The sequence below is a fragment of the Poecilia reticulata genome, linkage group LG1 (assembly GCF_000633615.1).
Source record: "Poecilia reticulata strain Guanapo linkage group LG1, Guppy_female_1.0+MT, whole genome shotgun sequence".
Lineage (NCBI taxonomy): Eukaryota > Metazoa > Chordata > Actinopteri > Cyprinodontiformes > Poeciliidae > Poecilia > Poecilia reticulata.
In genome coordinates, this window is record NC_024331.1 from 32573669 (window position 1) to 32595521 (window position 21853).

General features: G+C 41.0%; 1 protein-coding gene across 3 annotated transcripts in view; it reads left to right on the top strand.

Moving 5' to 3' along the window:
* The window catches only part of sorcs3a (sortilin related VPS10 domain containing receptor 3a), a 222596-nt gene that overhangs the window by 115215 nt on the left and 85528 nt on the right, over positions 1–21853 (top strand). For all 3 annotated transcript variants that reach the window (XM_008422187.2, XM_008422199.2, XM_008422206.2), the window contains 2 exons: positions 9040–9139; positions 17850–18008. In XM_008422187.2, the coding sequence (XP_008420409.1) occupies positions 9040–9139; positions 17850–18008 (259 nt within the window). The remainder of the gene's footprint in view (positions 1–9039; positions 9140–17849; positions 18009–21853) is intronic.

Sequence of the window (21853 nt, forward strand, 5' to 3'; positions counted from 1 at the left end):
TATAATTTTTTGACCTCAAGTGTCTTTTCATTCGACTGGAAGCAGAAAATCATAAGAGGAAAAAAACTCCAGTCAGATTGTAATTATTTATCTATAATGTGTTAAGTTACTGAAATAAACTTTTCTATATTATTCTAATTTATTGAGATGCACTTGTATGGCCTGCTGCTTATTTATGCAACAGTCACTTAAGGTTTTCAAATAAATTATTTACTCAAATTAATATTTATTATAAGATTAATAAAACAGGATTTCTGGTGCAGTGAAGTTTAATGCAACAAAGATTTGATCCTTTTTTAGTCAAACAATACAGCAGTAGAAAATAGTTGAAGCAAAAGTGAAAACACAACCAAACTGCTGGGATTAGGAATCTGATGCCATGAAACCCAGACTGGAAGATAAATTAGGGAGATTTAGAAGAAAACAAACGTATTTAAGCTGTTTAATGTACGTTTTATCTACAGGATCTAAACAGCTAAAAATGATTATAATTTAATAGTTCAAACACCAAATATACATAACATCCTTTAATATGTACAGTGGAGACAGACTCAGCACCAGCACAGAGGCTAACATCCTGGGTCTTCCTTATTTCTGCTCTTGAGCGTTCAGCCAATCAGCATCAGGTAAATAAGCGGGGCTCCAGGATTGGCTGCTTTGCATCCAATAGCGTGTTTAGTAGCATAAAATAGCTAATGTCATTAAAACCACTGACAGGTGAAGTAAGTAACACTGACCATCTTTTCACACCTGTTCAGGTGTGTGATCCATTAGGCAGCAAGTCAACAGTTTATCCTCAAACTTTCATTTGTTAGAAGCAGTAAAAACTTTGACAAATCGTTTTGGGTAAGTTACAGTCAAAACGCATCAGCAGCAATATTTAAGAGTCCAATGTTGATGCTGTCTGGATATCGTTTAAGTGTTTTCGGATTAAAAACATGAAGTCTTCAGAATATATTCTTTAATTCTGATTTAGAAACTTGTAACTAGAGATGCTTTGATTATAGAGGTGGCTGATAGACTCATTCATGCAACATGTCAATAAAAAGACATGCTTCTAATTTCATAAAGGACCACTGGACTGCAAAGAATTAGGGAGAAATAGTCCTGTCCTGTAGGATTGTCCTGTTGTCCCGACATAAAAGGTGTGGAGGTGGAGCATCTGGGGATGGAGGTTCCATTAAATCCTCTGTTTTACTTATTGGAGGTTGTGTTAACTGAGGATTTCAATTCAAATCAGATCTATTATACAGGTTTTATTATTGGCTGCAGAAAAACTAATCAGTCGGTTGTAAAGATCTGAAACCCCCGACCGTAACTGAATGGAGTCAAACAAGTATAGTTGTTAGAAAAGTTGACCTCTGTTCTAGGAATAAATAGTAATCTTTTTTGCCAAATATGGAGATGTGTTGAAATGTATCTAGCAATTTGATAAAAGCGTAAATTGGTGGTCAAAGTCCAGCTGTCAGATGGCTGAGAGCAATCCATTATTGCTCTCAGCCATAATGGATGATATCCAGACAGCATCAACATTGGACTCTTAGATATTGCTGCTGATGCGTTTTGACTGTAACTTACCCAAAACGATTTGTCAAAGTTTTTACTGCTTCTAACAAATGAAAGTTTGAGGATAAACTTGACTTGCTGCCTAATGGATCACACACCTGAACAGGTGTGAAAAGATGGTCAGTGTTACTTACTTCACCTGTCAGTGGTTTTAATGACATTAGCTATTTTATGCTTCTAAACACGCTATTGGATGCAAAGCAGCCAATCCTGGAGCCCCGCTTATTTACCTGATGCTGATTGGCTGAACCGTCAAGAGCAGAAATAAGGAAGACCCAGGATGTTAGCCTCTGTGCTGGTGCTGAGTCTGTCTCCACTGTACATATTAAAGGATGTTATGTATATTTGGTGTTTGAACTATTAAATTATAATCATTTTTAGCTGTTTAGATCCTGTAGATAAAACGTACATTAAACAGCTTAAATATGTTTGTTTTCTTCTAAATCTCCCTAATTTATCTTCCAGTCTGGGTTTCATGGCATCATATTCCTAATCCCAGCAGTTTGGTTGTGTTTTCACTTTTGCTTCAACTATTTTCTACTGCTGTATTGTTTGACTAAAAAAAGGATCAAATCTTTGTTGCATTAAACTTCACTGCACCAGAAATCCTGTTTTATTAATCTTATAATAAATATTAATTTGAGTAAATAATTTATTTGAAAACCTTAAGTGACTGTTGCATAAATAAGCAGCAGGCCATACAAGTGCATCTCAATAAATTAGAATAATATAGAAAAGTTTATTTCAGTAACTTACTTAACACATTATAGATAAATAATTACACTCTGACTGGAGTTTTTTTCCTCTTATGATTCATAGGCAAGAGAGGGCGAATCCAGAGATGAGAACATGATCAGACACAGGAAGACAAACGACATCAAGGGAAGAACGCTGGAAAACCAGCAGTACTTGGACTAGACTTTTGATAATCTGGAGAGGAGGCAGAGACTGAGAGGAGCTTAAAGAGCAGAGAGCCTCGCTGAAGGCAGAGGGGAAATCAGGCAAGCTGAGCTGAATGAAAACTAGCTGCAGAAGGAGAGCATGAACATGACATGAAAACATGAATTATTACATGTTTGATGACAAGAGCTTTAATATATTGAACTATTTTCTCAAAACAGCAGTCTCGGTATGATTACGTTCATTTATTGATTTATGTGTCCCAAACAGTCAACTGGACAACCTGAAGACACAATATAAAACAAACAGAAGAAATAAATAACTATAAATCTAAAATAAAATGTCACAGGGTAACTAAGTGTTAAAATCCTAACTGAATCTTAGTGATTTTAAGCTTGGATGTCAAAAGGCCCAGGTCAGCCACTGAATGTAGATCTAGAGGAAGCTGGTTGTTGATCCGATAGTCCAGTTCTCATTTGAAAAGAACCTCAGGGATGTAACTCCAACACAGAAACTCAGTAAATGACACTTATAGGTAAGGGCCAAAGCTTTAGGAGAGTTGAAAATTGGTAACATTTTTAAATCTATTGTAAAATGGATGAGCTGCTACCTGCAGTAATCAATTGTTGAGATGATAAAGGCGTGTATAGCCGTCCCAAGGCCAGTAAGGTCTAAATATTGCTTAATTTTAGCTAGCTGTTATGGGAATTTAATCTCCAACAGACTTTTACTGGAACAACTCAACCAGATTCATTCCTTCTGGTTCCAGATGTGGTGTTCTGGTTGCTTTGTTCCCATGAAGTTTGTAGTTTTCTCCCATCAGCACCAATGGTGCTTCCACCACTGTCCAGTCTGTAGTTTGGTAGATGCAAGTCATAGTCAGTTGGAAGATCACTGTTAGCTGGTAAGTGCTGCTTTTCCAAACCTTTTGCTTGTATCTCATCCATGTTCCTTTGGACCTCTCACTGCCTAGATTCATTCCTTTTAAACAATTAAACCTCATGGTTTTTCACTTTTGTCTGGTTCTATCAAAACTGAAGCAGTTGGCTGCACTTATTTCATGGTGCCTGGAAGTTTATAGTTTTTTATAAATTCAGTTGTTTCTTATTGAAAACAATAACTTGCTGCAGCATTTAACTCACTGGTGCTGTGGTGACAGCTCTGTCTGGTACTGAAAGATCCCTGAACCGAACCCAGGAGTGGGTTTGCCTGGAAGACTTGTTTCTGGAGCAGCATTGCCTTGTCATGTCCTCAGAGGTTTCCCCCAGAGCGAAAACAATGAGGTAATTTAGAAACATCTGCAGCCCACTGTGCAGATCCATCTCTGACCTCGTTCCACCACATGACTCTTTGGTTCACCGGATCAGATCAGGGTTATGTTTAGGTGCATCAGTGAGTTCCTGCGCTTCGGGCTCGGTTCTGGTGCAGGGTTGTTAGGTAAGAACTCATTTCCTTTCTGTCTGTTTTGACTCTTTTTCTGAGGACAAACCACTGAGTTGTTTCTGCTTGGCCTTGACTCTGACAACCACCTGACGATGCTTTCATCTTTACACCTTTGATGAATGTTGATGAGGTCTTTTGTATGCTCCCTTTTCAATAACGAGCATGGATATGCAGCCTCTGTTCTCCCTTGCTATACACTCTGTTTAGCCTCTGTCTGCTTCGGGGTGATGTGCTTTGTTTGTACGATTTTTGAGAAAGTGAAATGATTTAGTTGGAGTTTTTAAGTCTTTGAAGTAGATGGCTTTTTTTCCTCTGTCTCCCCAGAGCATGGTCAACCGTGTTGTACAACAGCTCTGAATTGTTCTGCTTTATTGGCAGCCATCTGGCAAAACCTCACAAACATTCCCTAATGCAATTTCTGCCTGCCTTTTATTCCAATCATTTGATGTTCACACACTGCAGTGCACCACGTCGCATCTCTGTTTGGCTTTTAAATTGGTACAAATAGCAACAAATGAAAACCTCTCCTTTGTGGAAGCTGGGAGGCGGCGTTTCTGACCTGACAAGAGGTTGAGAGAAGCATCCTTCGCGTCTTTTCTAATCGATTATTGTCCCACTTGGGTATAAGTGTCGGCTTGATGCTCACAGACCGAGTATGAATTCTGCATTAAGTGAGGCGGATGTTACACACCGAGTCAGATTTTCCTTAATCTCTTGTACTGATTGTCACCAAATTATTTTGAGCTCCCATCTTTTACAACGAGCCCAAAAAAGACATTTTTTCAGTAAGAAACTGCTTGTCTCATCAGAAATGGAAGCGGGTCCGTCTTTGCTCAGAGTGCCTTGGTGTTGAACAGAAAATGCTTTAAAAGAAAAACTCACATTCATGCTGAAGTTTTATTAAGATGTGTCTCTGGGACTTTCAAGGAGCTCAAAGTGAAAAGGCGTCTGAGGAAACCGACTCCTGGGGAAACGACCACTGGAACACGTGTCGATGACAACCCCCCACTGACAAACGCTGCGTGCGTAAATGTGGCAATCACGTGTTAATTATGTGAAGGAGCATCTTCCTGTCCTCTCAGGGACGTAAAGCCACAAACAGAATCGTTTCCCATACATTATTACAAATGTCTGACTGTTCATCCAGAAAACCTTTCTGAAAACCACATCGCATAAAATATCAGCCCTCTTACCAATTTAATTATTCAGAGGTCAGTTTTCAACTTATAATTTATCAAGACACCCATGAAAAGCAATTGGGAACTTAACCCTGATTACTGCCAACCCAAAAGAACCTGTCTGGCAACATGAAGTAGGCTGCGAAGGTCTTGGAAAGCAACACATCATGCCCCAATCCAGGAAGATGACAAAGTAATGAGTAAATAAAAATAATTCTATTGTAAATGACATTAAACATTTCATGTTAAAAGTATAAAACCTAAGCAGCCATGTTGGAAAATGTGTCATCACATCAATTCAAATTACACCCAGACAAAAACCCAGTTATGTAATTCCTTCATGTTGGGTTTTGTATCTAGCGAATTTGAAAATATGCTAAAATGTTATAGACCAATATTTGACGAAACATCAATTAATAGAAGGCAAAAAAAAAAAAAAAAAGCCGCTACACGAAAAGGCTTAAATAAGAAAAGGCTTCAGATGGTCCAAATTTGCATGAAAGTTGTGAACTTTGTAGCCTGGCTGTTGCCTTCTTTAGCAATTCTGCTCAATTCTCATCTCCCTTGAATGCTCCGTCTGGTATTTCTCCTATTGAGCTTGATTTCTCTAGTTAAATTTCAACTGGGCCAGTCAGCAAACAGAAGAAGTTGTGAATGAAGATATGTTAATGGTTAATGGTAAACACTCAAATCATGATGTCAATTCCTACAATCCCTTCATATTTTGTGTTTTTGTTCTTACATAAATTATTGCTAAATGAAAATTCATGTCATTTCTTTGCTAAATTAAAGAACTACTTCTTCTCAGTCCTGCTGTCAAGCTGACCTTTATGCACCAGGCCAATAAAAATAGACCTAGTAACACCAATACTTATTACTCTGCAGTGTGTCCTCCGTTGTGCTGGAAAGGAAGTTTGCTGATGCAATAAATGAAACGTTATTGTCTGAGAGGCTTTTTTTTCTCTCAAATTTGTTCCAAAAAGTGGGACCAAGCATCTGCTAGAAGGTGTGGAAATCTTTTTCCACATGGTTTCAGCATAAGCAGCCATTATTGTTTTTACTTTAACTTTTGAAACGTCTAAGAGTGAAAAATGGGCTTTTTGTCCAATATGCCCACCATGGACGAAGTGGATTATGTCTTTCCAATGCAGTAGAAAGCACTGTAGGAAAATGAAACTATTTTTCACACCATCACATACTTTTACATATATAAGCAATAACTATGGATAATTAAGAAAGACTAATGTTTATAAATTACCAAAGCAAACATTTATTTATGTTAGGAACCTCCAAAGAGAAACCAGACAAAGAAATCATTCCATTATTTCTATTTTTATCTTATAAGCCTGTTTTTTTCCAGGCAGTCGTGCTATTAAGTCTTTAGAGAAACAGGGCAGAGCAGAACAAAATATGGATAATCCTCTGTTCATTTGACGAATGCTTGAGAGCAGAGCTCAGGTCAAATTGAACCCGTCAGTCCCTGAAGACTTGATGTGATTAGAGGGACAAGGTCAGGCTGAATTTGGCTGGAAAAACACTCTGAGCCTGAATCAAAGACTTTCAGTTAATCTTAATTTAATTGTGCAGCGTTTAATTGTGTTTGTCAAACTGAGGCTGCTGGGTGACATCGATCGAGACGTCATGCAAAACTGCATACACAATTTAGATAAAACATAAATGGGGTGTTTTCCAATGAACAGCAAAAGAATAATCACCACATCATGTTTTTTTTAAGTATTTAGGATTCAGATACATGCACACATTTTTTCCTTCTTCACAGATTATTTTGTCTCTGTGGTTTTGCTAAAACCTTATACTACATGGATTGTTGGAAGCCATTAGCAGGAGTGTGCACCACCTGCTCATCTGGATGCTGGGGAATAAACAGATGAGCAGCCGAAGGAATAAAACATTTCCATGGCATCGCATCAGTGAGGCATCGAAAGGTTGTTTTAATGGCCTCCTCCTCCACCAACAACACTAAAATAAAAATAAAATAAAATAAAATCATTCTTCATTTTTGTTCAGGTTTGATCTAAACATTGCGATGCATACCAGCTTAAATCAAAAGAAATGGTGCAAAATAAAGTGAAAAGGATTTTTGTTTGAGGAAATTGATACTTAAAGCAAGGTGAATATCATGTTCACCTTCAGATCTCGACTTAAATCTTTTTTTTGTTTTGTTTTTCTTTTTTTTTAAAGTCCAAGAGCTTCAGATGTTCTGGAGTAAATGAACCAGTCGGGTCGTAGCAAACAGATGTTCTGACCGGTAAATGGAGCTGCTGCATTTCAAGCTGTCCAACATTCACTGGGTTGATTCCAAACAAGAATATATTACATAATGTTAGTCAAGAGGTTACAAACGCATGGATACATTTTTTAAAAGTTTTGATTGGAATTAACTGGTTGGTAATTGAACACAATTTTGGAAGTACAAGGGGTCCAACTGACACACCGCACAGTCATCGGCGTAAAAAGACAATGTGTTTCTGGGAAACTGTCCAAGGAAAGGCGATGTAGAGACAACAAAACTTGACCAACTGCATCGAGCAGCCTCTGCACACGGTGCATAGCTTTTAAATAAATCATTTTTTACGTAAATTCATTGATGATAGTATAGTTTTTGATTTGTAGTTGTGGAGATTCCATAGTAAATATAACAGGTCAAATATTCTGTCAGATGGTTGTTTAAATGTGTCAAAGAACCAAAATCAGTTCACAAAGTAAGCGAGCTAATTATAAAATGCTCAGTTTACTTTCTTTTTGCTAGCTTCAGAAATAAAAGAGGTTCTGGAATAAGTTTTATCATGTAGATATATTAATGTGTGCTTTGGTAAATCTGATGCTGTCCAGTGAAAACCAAGGTTATCTTTTATTCAATTAATTGCATTTTCTGTTAGTTCCCTTTATTTGAAAGTGCACAGAAACAAGCAGACGGCTGTCTGCTGTAGTTTGCGTAGGCGTTGCCTTTGGCTCAGATCTGAGTCTCAGGTGAAGAATTTCTCAGAGAAAATAAAACTCATTGGTTTGATTTATAAATCCATGTCTGTCTCAAAACTTTCTGCCAGAGCTTTTATCAGTGAAAGTTTTCACTAGAGGAGATGTAAAATGTGTAGTTCTCAGCTCACACACATTGTTACTCCCCATCCCACTTTAATGTAATGTGGAAATGATGCTGCCTCTGTGTGGCTCATTACGGTGCTTTGTAATCACTGCAGACACCGTTCCCTCTGAAGGAGCGACACCTCGTTACATCCTCTTTGAAAGCCCGTTTCCCTCTGAAGGAGCACAAACAGCAGGGTTTGACAAAAACAGGAATCATCTTAGCTTTCCGCATAGCAATGTGAGTCAGTCTGCAAATCCAAACGGGAGTTTTGCCACAGCGGTGGGTGGGAGCTTCTGTCCCCACTGAGAAGATTCCCCGGGCACGACACCCACAGAGGAAGAGAAGCCTGTGAGCAGGCCTGCAGATGCTGAAATGTGGTACTTGAAGGCAGATTTGGTAGTTACCGATGATGGATTCATGTGGAGTTTCCAGGGACTGGGCTGGCTAACAGGCTCATTCCCACTGTTAAATTATTAAAACCCGAGGGTTCTGGAACATCCACATGTTTTTGCACTCGTCATATTTTATTTCATAGTAGTCATCAGGAGAGAATTAATTATTTACAGTGTCAGGTCCCCAGAGCTGTTTGAATGGTTCATTTTAGTGGGAGCTGTGGATGATTGGTTAACCCTCTTATTTCACTGGCATGGATTTACTCCCCTGCATGTACACAACCAAGCTAACATTTATCCTGTTTGTTCTCTTCCTTTGGGTGTGATGTTCTGTTCTTTTTCATCAATATGGCGACGTTACAGAATGTAGCATCAGTTTGTTTGACGCACATCTTCTTGGATTATTTTCACTGTTTTCTGCTTCTCATCGTTTTTTTCTCTTTGTTCTGTTCAGATCTACAGACTACGGATCAACATATGAGAGGATGAACGACAAAATCGGGTCCAAGGCCGTCCTCAGTTACCTTTACGTTTGCCCAACCAATAAAAGGAAGGTGGGAATTTTCTTACATCTTTGTAACCTGTAAATAAGTAAGCTGGTAAACAGAAATGTCCATCCATTGTCTCCTGCTCAGCTCTGTTGCTGTGCAGCAAGAAGGTCCTAGGTTCAAATCTCTGTATAAATTTTGCATGTTGTCTCTGACCATGTGTGGGTTCACTCTGAGACCAATTCACCTGACAGTCGAAAACATGACTTTTAGGTTAATTGGGTTCATTAAGTTGCTGGTAGGTGTGAGTGTGTGAATGGTTGTTTGTGCTGTGTGTGTCTGTTGCTCTGTGATGAAGTGGAGATCTTCAGGGTATCTCCCCCCTCTCGCTCTTTTGGTAATGATGGAAATGCACCAACTGAAAATAAAAAAAAGAAACGATGACTGGCATGTTCATGATTTGATTTGTAAGGTAGTGCATCTAGAATGTCACAAAAGGATTTAAGTGGCGACATCACAAGTCAAGCGGTACTGTTTCAGGAAGTTCCTCCTTTGTGATTGAAACTGTAAATATCACATCAGTCCACTAAAAGTCTGATATGTTAAAGGGGCTTTGCAAAGGTTTTCCTCCCCTGAACTTTTTCCTATTTTGTATTTCTGCAGCCAGATTTGATAAAATAACCCTGGGGAGTTAGAATCCACACATTCCAGTCAGTAGTATGTCAACATTGATGCAAGCATTACAAGTGCAACATATAAACCTAGAGTCAATACTAATCCTTTCATGGTACCCAGATATCTACAGTCAAAGACTTTGGTATTTGTCAGGTACCTATGAGTAACTTCAGGAGTGTAAAATGTCCTTCAAGGATAACTCAGCGGTACCTGTCATTGTTTCTCACTTCCAGCTCTCTGTTCTGGTCCTTGGGGACTGCTGTCCTGCATATTTTAGATGTGTCTGTTCCAGAACAACTGGTTCAAATGGTTGCATGACATCCTCTGCATGCCATCAAGTGCTGCAGAAGCCTGTTGGTCATCCACACCGGTGTGTGGCAGAAGGAGAACACCTGAAACATGCAGGGCAGAGCAGAGGAGCAGAACTGAGAAAAACGGACTTATATGACACTGTGTAAACAGAGAGTAACAGCTCAAAATACGAACTGGTCACCTGCATGATGACCATTTCAGATCATGCAAGAACTTACTAGGGAAGAACCCAGTAGGTTTACCAGCATTCAGTAACCTGCAGGTGTGGCTGGATGAAATCTCATCTCCCAGAGTTCTGGAGGTTAGGAACCACTGCTGATCATGACTAGCAGTGGTCACTTGAGACCTTCTCTAAAAAATCTGTAAATGCCTATTTAAATAGTTCAAACATCAAATATACATTATTAATATGCACAGTGAAAACTGTCTTGATGTTTACACACAAACTAATATCTACAGAGACTTTTATTGTCTTTTTTGGAAGTGCATCCAGTCAGACCAAGGAAAATAAATGACCAGCTGCTTTGGAAACAGCAGCTAGTAGCATGTCTAGTCGCATTTCGTTTGAGGTGTTTCCAGTTTCTCAACATGCATCTAAACCCACCTATCTAAACTAAAAGAGTATTAACATATTAAACCTATTTAGATAGGTTCAACAACAAAAAAAAATCAGCAATAGATGAATTTTCCAAAAATACTTTGGAGTTGCCCTCCACACTTCATTCAGCTGACTAACAAAGCTCAGCAACAGGTTGGGGAAGGAAGAGCGCCAGAGCTACACACAGTGGTAAAATCTCTGCCAGCGCTGCGGCCGACTCCAACTGAAGCAAAGGTGGCTGCAGGTACAACTGGTGTCGAAATGAGAACCAGACTTCACTGGGTCAGTAATTTTCAGCCGCAAAGAAATATGAGTTTCTGCATAAAATACAGAAGATGGTCTGTAGTTAATAGTTTACCTGCAGCCAGCTGCATTTGTTCTTTCTGTTACGAAAAACTGTCAGAAAACAAAATTAGTTGGCAAACTCTGCAGAGGAGAAAAGTGAGTTATTTCCTTTATTTTTGAATCAACTCGCTGAAACTGAATTTCAACAATTTCAGCCTGGAAATAAATAAGACAAGGGGAATCACGAGTTCTCCCTTCAGCTGCCAACCATCTGCCGATGCCTTTAATTTGCCTCCGAGTTCTGTCAATCACTTTTCATTTCTTCTGACACTCTCTGAATTTTGTTCATCGATCTGCACATGGTTTGCATTCCACTTTTCACCATCTGCCTCGGTTTTCTGCTCGTCTAATGACAAACACAAAAAAGTACTTCTGAATCTGCATGGTTAAAAATGGAAGACTTCAGCAGACAGCTTCGCTCTTAGCAGAAGGTTTTCCACACTGATGCACCCAAAATGGTTGCTGTGAATTACAAACCCCTGCACTTTCTTTGTGCTCTGCTTCTCCGGCTGCAGTAAATTACATTTAATCAGATTCAGTTGAAAACTACTTTATTTATTCCAAAGGGAAATTAAATGTTGTAACTCAAATCAGTCAAGCATCTTCAGAAAGTCTTTGTGGATGGTGAGGCTGGGGCTAGAAAAGATCTCCAGTAGCAGCCAGTCTTGCAACTAACCTGAACAGACCTCTGACTAAAGACTGCTTCTGTAAAACAGTCACATGACTAACAGTTCAACATCTGGCCAGCAGAGATGATATTCCACAGTAACATGTTCCAGATGACACTATCAGTTGCTGGCAAACTCTGCTAATCCACCTCCTTTGCTCTTGTCATTCCTTTTAAAATCTCTCTCTGGTCATATGGGTGGAAAACCAGGCAGAAAACCGTCCTGTGTGTGTGTCTGTTGCTCTGTGATGAAGTGGAGATCTTCAGGGTATCCCCCCCCCTCTCGCTCTTTTGGTAATGATGGAAATACACCAACTGAAAATTAAAAAAAGTAGGGGATATGATCACTATGATGGTTTGAACTTCTTCCTTCTCTTTGCTCCTGGTCTGCATCCATGAAGCCTCCTTTTCAACTCTTCTGAAGTATTTTTTTGAGCTCCCAGTAGTGAGAACAGCACCTTGTTGCCATGGTTACTCATCACAACTGTCCAAAAGCAAAAGTGCAGCAGCAAATATTCTTTCCAGTTGCACAGCATCCAAAACCAGAGGGAGTAACTGTCCAAACATTTAACATGTCAACCAAAAATGAAGAAAATGAGAAGAACCCAAGCTGCTCCAACATGCTGCCACCACGAGCAAACCACACATCACAGGCTGGACCGTGTGATATTCAGCCAAAAACTGTTGATGGTGGATTTTTTTCACTGCGTTGTTCCCATCATCCCACAGTCCTACCTGGTAACCAGCCACTGGATGCATGAAGTGGGAAAATTCACACATTTTCTACAAAAATGAGCCAATTGGCTCATCTCTCAAAACTCCCAACTGTCTCCTTATGAGAGCACTTAGCACTCCTCTGCAGGTAAGAAATCAATTTCTCATGAGTGCAATCCAATTTAATCCAAAAAGAAAATAATAGTTTTAAAAAATATAAACCCAACCCTGAAAAAAATGGGATGGGATGCAAAAAAAGGGAATGTTTTCTGCATTTATTGGCTTTGACTGCGTAATAATAAATTCATCTGCATATTGCACCAACATATTTTAAGTGCCATTTATTCAGTGAAAAACAAAAATCCAACATGTATTAAAAGCACTGATGCTACAGTTATTGACGTCTGCAACACAATTGATCAAATTAACAGTTGGACCCATCAGTCCTGGCTCCAGACAGACCAACCTGGAGAAGTTCATCTGCTGCTGTTTGTGTTTTCTTTTCATTAGCTTCCTCTGTGGTGTTATCATTTTGTGACTGTTGACTCCTATTGTTGAACAGCTTTAAACTCGATCCATTGACGGCGTCCACTGTCACATTACCGATCAGTAGCATAAAGAACCACACAGACAAAAAGTGGATTTCAGCACAAAAGTAGGAATCTGGCATCAATAGATGCTGTGTGAATGTAGCCAAAGAAGAATGATTCTACGATTTTCATGTGGAGAACATTTACAGAGCTGTCAGTTTCCTTGCGTGGGAATCCAGATAAAAAACACTGGTTTGTGGTTGTTAGGTGACAAAATGTGTAAAATAAACTCATCACTTGCTAGAGGCTGGCCTTCCTGCTCTGAAACGGGTTGGATGAAGCTGAAGCTGCGCGATGCCAGCAGACTAATGGAGAATAAGGCGTGACTCGTTAGAAGTGGTTTGGGTCCTCGGGTTCATCAGCATCACTCCTCCAAGGCCGATCCAAGGTGTTGACCCTGAATGTGTTTGCATGTCGTCGGAGTTAATGGGATCCTGCGAAGAGCAGAGCCGCGTCGTGGCGAGGGACAGATCATAGCCGGCACTGATTACTCCTCGTGACTCACTCACTCCTGCATTTTCATGCGGAGAAAATGTAATTCCACATGAAGGCCGTGGCAGGAACGCGCTCCCCCAGGTTCTCTCTGCGGGAGATGTGACGCGCAGCCCTTCAGACGGCTTATACCTCATGAGATAAAGTTTATCCACGACTCAAGAGGGAAAATTAACAATCTCATCATTTCCACCATAGTTTCCAGGAGAACTATTTTTACTTCCTGTCTGCCTCTGTTAGTGAGTCATGGCAGCCAGGAACTTGTAGTAATGCTGATGATGGTTGTCCTCTGGCTCTTCTCATTGCCTCTCTGTGCTTTATCTCAGGCCTAATTATTTCGATTTACCATCCTGGAGATGGATGAAAGTTGCCCGATGCTGGCTGCAGCCCTTTGTTGGCTCCTCGTTTGAGGGGCTTTATTTAGCATCGGCCTGTTCTATAAAAAGAGCGTTTGTAGCTAATCACTCACTGAAACCTATAATCGTCCGCTGCTCCCCCCCCCAACTGTATATGCACATATATTGAAATATTTTGCCCTCACTAGCGTTGCCGCTGTGACATTCCCCAGAGATGCGGTAAAGATTTGAGCGATAGTGACGACATTTAGCAGAAGGCCTCGGCGGTGAACTCTTCAGCTGCATCGTGTCGTCTTTTCTTCATGCTCTCTCTGCAGTTAATTGAACGGCTGCTCAACGGGGCTTTAAAAAAAATTAAAGACATGCACAGTTAAGATGCCACGGAGGAAGAACGGCAGTGAAAACATGATAGCTAAATGTGGGTGATTAAGGCCTGATCCGTGCCTAATGAGCATACTGTGAGGACAACTGTGTTTCCAAAGCTCCCGTGGAAGACAGCCTAAGCTCGATTGATCCGCCGTGATTCATTTGCTGCAGGGTGTCTCTTTACCTCCGTCTCTGATCCATACCTCCACTTAACTTGCCATCTGACAACTATCCGCTTCTATCTCGGCGCTGCAGCTTATGCACAGCTCGACACCAGGCTGATAAAACACAAAGGTTATCCCCAGCAACCTTTATCGATTCCGTATTGTTACCCTCCTCACTCGCCCCGCTCCCTCGTTAAGGCTGAGTGGAGGCTGTGAGGGAAATCTTAATCAGTCTTTGATGATGCCATTGGTCACTGTGAGTTTGGGGATGAATAATTATTGTTTACTTTAGCAGGAAAGGGCAAGGCCCTGCCATTACAGTACCTCGCTATAATGTACTCGAGCTTTTATTCATTTTCTTAGTTTCTCAGGTGTTAAAACATTCAGGACCATACATTCTGGCCTTAACGTATAACCCAACCTGATCGACCCCCAGGTCCACTTGATCAGTTTCATGCATATTTTTCACATTAAGGTCAATATTAGAACTATAAATCTGAAATGTGATGTTAAATTTATGCTAATGCTCCTAAAGACAAACCCAGCGTGACCAGTTGAGATGAAAGCATCACCTGTTGAAGTTGAAAATCCTACTGGGAATATTGGAGCTTCTCTAGCAACCCTGACTTTTCATAACTTGTAGTTGGAAAGTTACCAAGTGGAATCTGATGTTATTGCTCTCTCCAAGCTGAATGGTGGGAGGATCTGCTACGTTACGCGTTTAGTTGTGTACTCCACTGATCTGGTTATTTTGGAAGAGTGACTGTTTGCTTATCGTCATGAAGTTGGAGCTGAAGACCCCATGAACGAACCTGCTGCTGTCTGATATTACGCAAGATTCCTGGACTCTTGCTTTGTCCAGCTACACTAACATTAGAATCCAGACCTCAGTCTAATTGGGAAGGAGTGATAACTGCTCAGACAAAACCAAAAGTCAACTTTTTGTGTGGATTTAAACCATTTTTTCACATCACTTTGAATCCACTTTGCCCACATTAAAGCATGGTGGTGGCAGCATCATGCTCACAGAAAGTTAAAGCCAGAAGAAAGACCAGCATTTATGTAAAGTACTGGTCAGTGGGAGCTGAAAACAAATGTACGTCACGCATCTTAGACTCTGACATTTTGAAACTGAGTCGTTTCCTTCTTTTCTTACTGAGATGCTTTTCTGTCACATTAAAACCTGGAAAAATACATTCAAGTTTGTGTTTGCAGTTTGAAAACGGGCTTATAATCACAGAGGCGACAGACAAGTTTTAACAAACATGAGGCGTGAATTTGGAAAATAATGTTTTCACACTTGTTGCTAAATGAGTAATGCAAATGTAAGAATATTGTCCAGCAGCTGCTCCGTGTGATGAAACAGAAAACCATTTAGAGCTCAAAGACTGAAGCGAACGCTGGAGATGAAAGCTCTGCAGATGGAGGTCAAAGAGCAGGACGAAAACTTCCAGTTCAAGGCTTCAGCACAGAGCAGCAGCTCATTTTAATACAATCTTTTTGGATTACGTGCACACATTGAAATTCCTTTCTTTTCTTTTTACCATTAACTTCTGATGGTTGATTCTCAAAGTGAGCCTCTTACAGCCACATTATCGAATATGATTACAGCTTAAAAGCTGGAAATTACATCTGATAAGCTCCAGAGAGGCTCGCAGATATCAGCAGCATTGGCGCTGCGCTGTGACAGGTAATGAATGGAAAGATCGGCGAGCCCACGCCAATGAGAAAGCCAGATTGAGAAAGTGCTGCCTGTTTATTGGTGCTTAATGAAAAACAATTTATCTAAATCACCACCAGGGAGAGTTCCTGCTTACAGCTCTGGAAGGAGGGCTGGCTTTTCTGTCAGTGACAAATGTGCTGCTGTTCTTCCAATTCCAGTGGAATTGACGAGAGAAAACACAGCTATTTGGACCCCAGCGCTGCCCGCTGTTCCACCGCGCGCTCATGCAACATGCATGGTTGGTGGAGGTTTGAGGAGCAGAGCAGCTCCAGCCTACAGGACAGGCGCTGGCTATTAGGCAACACATGTGGACAATAACTGTTAATTTGCAGAAACCCACTGAGGATTCTGGGCTGCATGTTGGTGGATTAAACCCGTTTGAGGCCGTAACTGGAAAAACAAACAGCTGCAGACACCAAACCACAAAGGAACAGCCAAGTGTGAACAGCTACTGGTAAATGGAGAACAGAATCAATGGGCCTGAACTCATCCAGAGCAAAAACAAGGTGGAGTTTTATTTTAAAGGTGACAAAGATGCCATTTCTTCTAACGCTACTGTCAGCGTTTCCAACGAGGCTCCATGAATGAAAACCTGAAACCGGATGAAAGCTGAAGGACTAGAACCACATTTGGCTCCAGTCTGATGGTTAAATAGCAGATTAAAAATATCAAGTATCTTTGTTGTTGAGCTCATTTGTCTACTCATTCAAGAATTTAGCAGCAAAAGGGAATATAATTGAAAATGTAGATTTTTGTTTTGTTAATGTTTTTTATTAAAATTTAGTTCATGGTGTTTAATTAGAGACTCTGCAATTAACTCAATTAAAGCATTTAAATGTCCCACCATTAAAAATCAGATTTTCATAATGATGCTCTGCTTTGTGTCGGTCGACCACCAAACGTCCCGATTCGGCTGCAACCTCATGAAATCTGTCAACACGTAGGAACACAAATGCTCCTTTTTCATGTGAAATAATGTAAATCCCCTCCTGCCTTTTAGCTTACACTGTAAAATAAAGAAAGCAAACTAATAGAGCCACTTATTCAAGATAATGCATCAGCTGTCACTACGGCGCTGCTGAATAAAATACGGTGATTACGGCTACTGTGAGGAGCTTCCTGTAATTCAAGGCAAAATTCCAGTGAGCATTTAATCTGCTTCCAGAAAGACTCTAAATGTCATTAGCTGAACGATATATGCGGTAAAAGTTCCTCTCCTTATTGAATTCTGTTGGAACCGTGACGGCTCCCGCAGAAACAGTTCAAGCATGAAATTACGGCTTCTAACCCCCGCTGAGCCGCTGAAGCTGGAATTAGAATTGTACTGGAAGAGGAAATGCTAACAAATGACATTGTGTGGTGCAAACTGATAAAGACAGTAAGTTATTGTGTGTTTAGGTTCAGTCATGCCTGCTAAATCACTCATTAGAAGCAGCTCCTCTCGGCTGCAGCTGGAGCAGAGGAAGCTTTCTGAAGGAGGCTTCAACCTGTGTGTTGTCGTTTCCTTTTTGTTTTTCCCTCCTTGTTGTTTTGGACAGATATGATGATGAGTTTTGACCTCTGAAAGCACAGAAGGCTCCACAGAGGAGCTTCAGCAAAGCCGTTTGCCAAACGTAAACCTGCAATGTGCCAAATTGGCGAAACATTTTAGGTCCGACGCCGCTCCTGCTTCTAACGTCTTATTTCTGTCTCCTCTCATCTCCTCATCTCTCTCTCTCTGTTCCAAACTCACCCTTCCTCTGTGTTTTCCTCTCTTCATCCTCCCTGCTCTCAGATTATGGTCCTGACTGATCCGGAGTTTGAGAGCAGCGTGCTCATCAGCACTGATGAGGGAGCCAGTTTCCAGAAGTACCGGCTCTCCTTCTTCGTCCTGAGCCTTTTATTCCACCCCACAGAGGAGGACTGGGCCTTGGCCTACAGCCACGACCAGAAGGTGAGACTCTTCACGTCAGATCTGCTCATTTAAAGAGCTCCAGCTCACAATCAGCGTTATTACAGACTCCTTTAGAGTAGACGTTCAAGCCTAATTAAAGGAGGTCCAACTCATTCCTGTTATATTCCAGTGTTGAGTCGTGGTTTTTGTTGGTTCTGGTTGTTTGGTCTTCAGTTACGTTCTGCAGGGAAAATGTTGCATTTAGGAGGGAAAAAACCTTCATATTGCATCTTAAAAACAATACTTTTTATGTAACTGAGCATAAAACTGGGCAAGAAATTAAACTGAAAACTTTGGAACAATATTTTTTACTCGTATAGTGAATTAAACTAAAATGTGAAAGAAGGAAAAAATTTAAATCTATTAAATATTTAATCTAATTATGAAATGCTTTGTTGCTGTATTGGGTTGAATTAATATTGGGTCTTTATATATTCATTTTATTTTTCATCATTTTTAATCAATACTTATTTTGACCACAAAAATGCCTTTTATCTCTGTTTTGATGTTTTTATTTGGTTTTTATTTCCTGAAAGTTCCATGTATTTCAGATGATGATGATGATGATGAAGATTTGAGGGTCAGTTAGCTTTAGCATCTATTTCCATTAGAATAAAAATCCTCTGATAATTCCTGAAAACTTTTACTGTTTCTTGTCTTTTGTTGAATTAATTAACACAAATTCAGGAAATTTGAAATTCATATTTTCATTTTGTTAAAGCCGATTTGTGAATTCTTACCGTCCTTCTGGTGTCTTTTGGAGTCTTTAGATCCAAGTAGCCTGTTCATTCAGGCCATGAAAATCATTTCATCAGCAGGATTTTCACAGCAGCAGGTTGCTCTGCATCTATATATGAAATGATTGGATTCTGTGGTGAAGTTTACTGGATCTAATGTTTAAAAATCTCAGTCAGTGGAGTCAGATCATCGGTTCATCCAGACTAAAGCAAAGCTTCAGTAGGTTGTTTTCAGTTATTCCAGGAGAAGTGTCCCTTCCACCTGTGGCCATGATAGTGTCACCTTCACTGGTCTTTGTGTCTCTGCATGAAGCCCGGCGCGCCGTCCTCACGCTGAGCTCCGAGATTGTCCCAGTAAATGTCGGCCATTAAGGTCAGTGACACTGATGTGGGAGCCGAGCGGTCGCTCCACAGGAGGGAGATGGACGGGGATCAGTGGCGGTTCAGGCAATCCTGTCAGCAGCTCACATCTGAAAAGGTTGTCACAGCGTGAGGGACGGGGACAGGGACACAGACAGGGACTGGGACATGGACTGGGACACGGATGGGGACAGGGACACAGACTGGGACACGGATGGGGACAGGGACTGGGACGGGGACACGGAGACTGGGACAGGGACTGGGACAGGAACGGGGACAGGGACACAGACAGGGACTGGGACAGGGACTAGGACAGGGACACGGACAGGGACTGGGACAGGGACTAGGACAGGGACACGGACAGGGACTGGGACACGGACTGGGACAGGGACTGGGACGGGGACATGGAGACTGGGACAGGGACTGGGACGGGGACACRGACAGGGACTGGGACACAGACTGGGACTGGGACACGGACTGGGACACAGACAGGGACACGGACAGGGACTGGTTGGTCCAACGTTGTTACGGCCAAGACATTTTAAATTTTGACAGAAATGTGGAAGGATGTTCATTTATACCCGACTACAGCAGAACCTTTAACGCCATTAGGTTTTGTCTAGAAAATGACAACTAGAATGTGCAATAAGACCAATAAAGATATGAGGACACATTCACATACTTTAAATAATTTTGACACATTTGTTAATAAATATTTCATTTTAAATGTAGGATTGAAAAAGGAACCAAATGTAGAAGTTCTTGTTCTGCAGAATCAGTCCACACTACCGGGCAATAAACTTCATTTTTTGTCATGTTTTTTATTCATAGACCAACTAAATCTAAAAAAAGTGTTGCATGTATTTGTATTCAGCTCATAACTTAATAGTTTCTAGCAGCTTTTTCATTTACAAACTGAAACTTTTGGCTTTCCTTCCTTTGCAGTTTTTTGGTCCACCAAAAAACCACCAAAAATCCTGAATCCTGTCATGGAGGATAAGTAAAAACATGAGGGAACCTCAAGAATCTGCAGCACTGTGATAATATTAACACAAACAAACAAGCTAGGAAATTCCTCTGAAGTTAAAGTAAAGGGAGAGTTGAAAGGGCAGCGCCTTCAGTCAGAGTTCTGGGCAAAGCATGAAATCACTGCAAGTCCTTAGCAGTCAGCAGCATCTCCTAATTCTGAAGCAGTGTGTTCTGATGTTAATTAAAAACAGCCCTCAGCTGGTTACATTATGTATAAGAGCTGCAGCCTGCAGAAAATATGAGGTGCTGCCACCTTTCCCATGAAATAGACTCACAAGATCAATGATGGTAACAGCTATTGATCTCAGTGATTAAATACGCAGCAGCCATGAGGCGGGAAATACATCAAGCAGCCGAGGAGAAAGTTCAAGAAGGCTCCGCCAGCTGAGAGCTGGATGGAGCAGCTCAACGTTAATGAGGTGGACAGTGATAACAGGTATATGAGGCTAATGGTTTATGTGGCTTTAATTTGCATCCTTACAGGCAAAGTTGGCGCCTGAAGCAAAAGGCTCCGGCGTGATTTTCACCTCCGCCGGACTCATTTTCACTCCCATCCTGAGTGTGTCATCCACACGCTGCGGTTTCCTCCTCGGGGCTGTTGTCGCAAATATGTTCTTCGTCTGCTAGTTAATAGGGATTTGCACAGATATTATTGGTGGCTTAATTCGACCTGATTTCCCTCGCAGCCTCGGCGTTTCGTCTTGACTGTCAAGCCGGCAGCAAGGAGCTACAACATGCTCATTTTCAGCTGATAGTTTTCAGACGAGGTCACTGTGAATGTAATCAGCTGGAAGTTGGTGTTTAAGTCGACCGGCGCCCTCAGGAGCAAACTTAAAGAGACATCAGGATTCATGTGCAGACAAATGGGCTCGACTGAAGTGTTTGTTGTGTTTCTTGATTCTTTTTAAATGACTTCTCTTTTTAAATTACCATCTGGTTGAGTCCACTTGTCAAGTAAATGGATATATTTTTAGATTTGAAGACTCTAGGTGACCTTTGGAGGCTCTCATCTCGGCTGTGAACGGTTTGTGAAGACAATTACTCCTGGACATGGACGTAGTCTCACGTTAGCTGCTGTTGCTGTTCCTGCTGCCAACAGACGGAGTTATGCAAACAGAGAGATGGTGACAGGAAGAAATTCTTTCATTTTAACCGTTTTTATGTCTGTTGTAACATTAAACTGCTGAACTACTTTACCTTAAACGAGTCATTCAGTCATTCTCGTAATCAAAGAGTTATCTGAATAATTAAATCTGAACACCTTTCTTCCTAAAGTGTGTTTCTTGGTTTACATAATTGTTTATTAATCTAATAAAAGAATTATGTCCATTTTTAGCAACCAAGTATCTACAGTCACCCTCAGAAATCTATACGTCCCTTTTAATATGACGGGATTTCATCTTTTAAAAATATTATGTCATGATAAATCCTTTTTCCTTCACTTGTCAGACTCTCTCCATCCCTGAACTCTTGTTGGTCGACCGGTCAGTCGGCTGGTTGGTTGGTTGGTTGGTTGGTTGGTTGGTCAGTCGGTTGGTCGGTCGGTCGGTTGGTCATTCGGCCGGTCGATCGGTCGGTTGGTCAGTTGGACGGCTGGTAAGTTGGTCAGTCGGTCGGTTGGTCAGTCAGTCGGTCGGTTGGTTGGTCAGTTGGTTGGTCAGTCGGTTGGTTGGTCGGTCGGTTGGTCATTCGGCCGGTCGGTCGGTTGGTCAGTTGGTC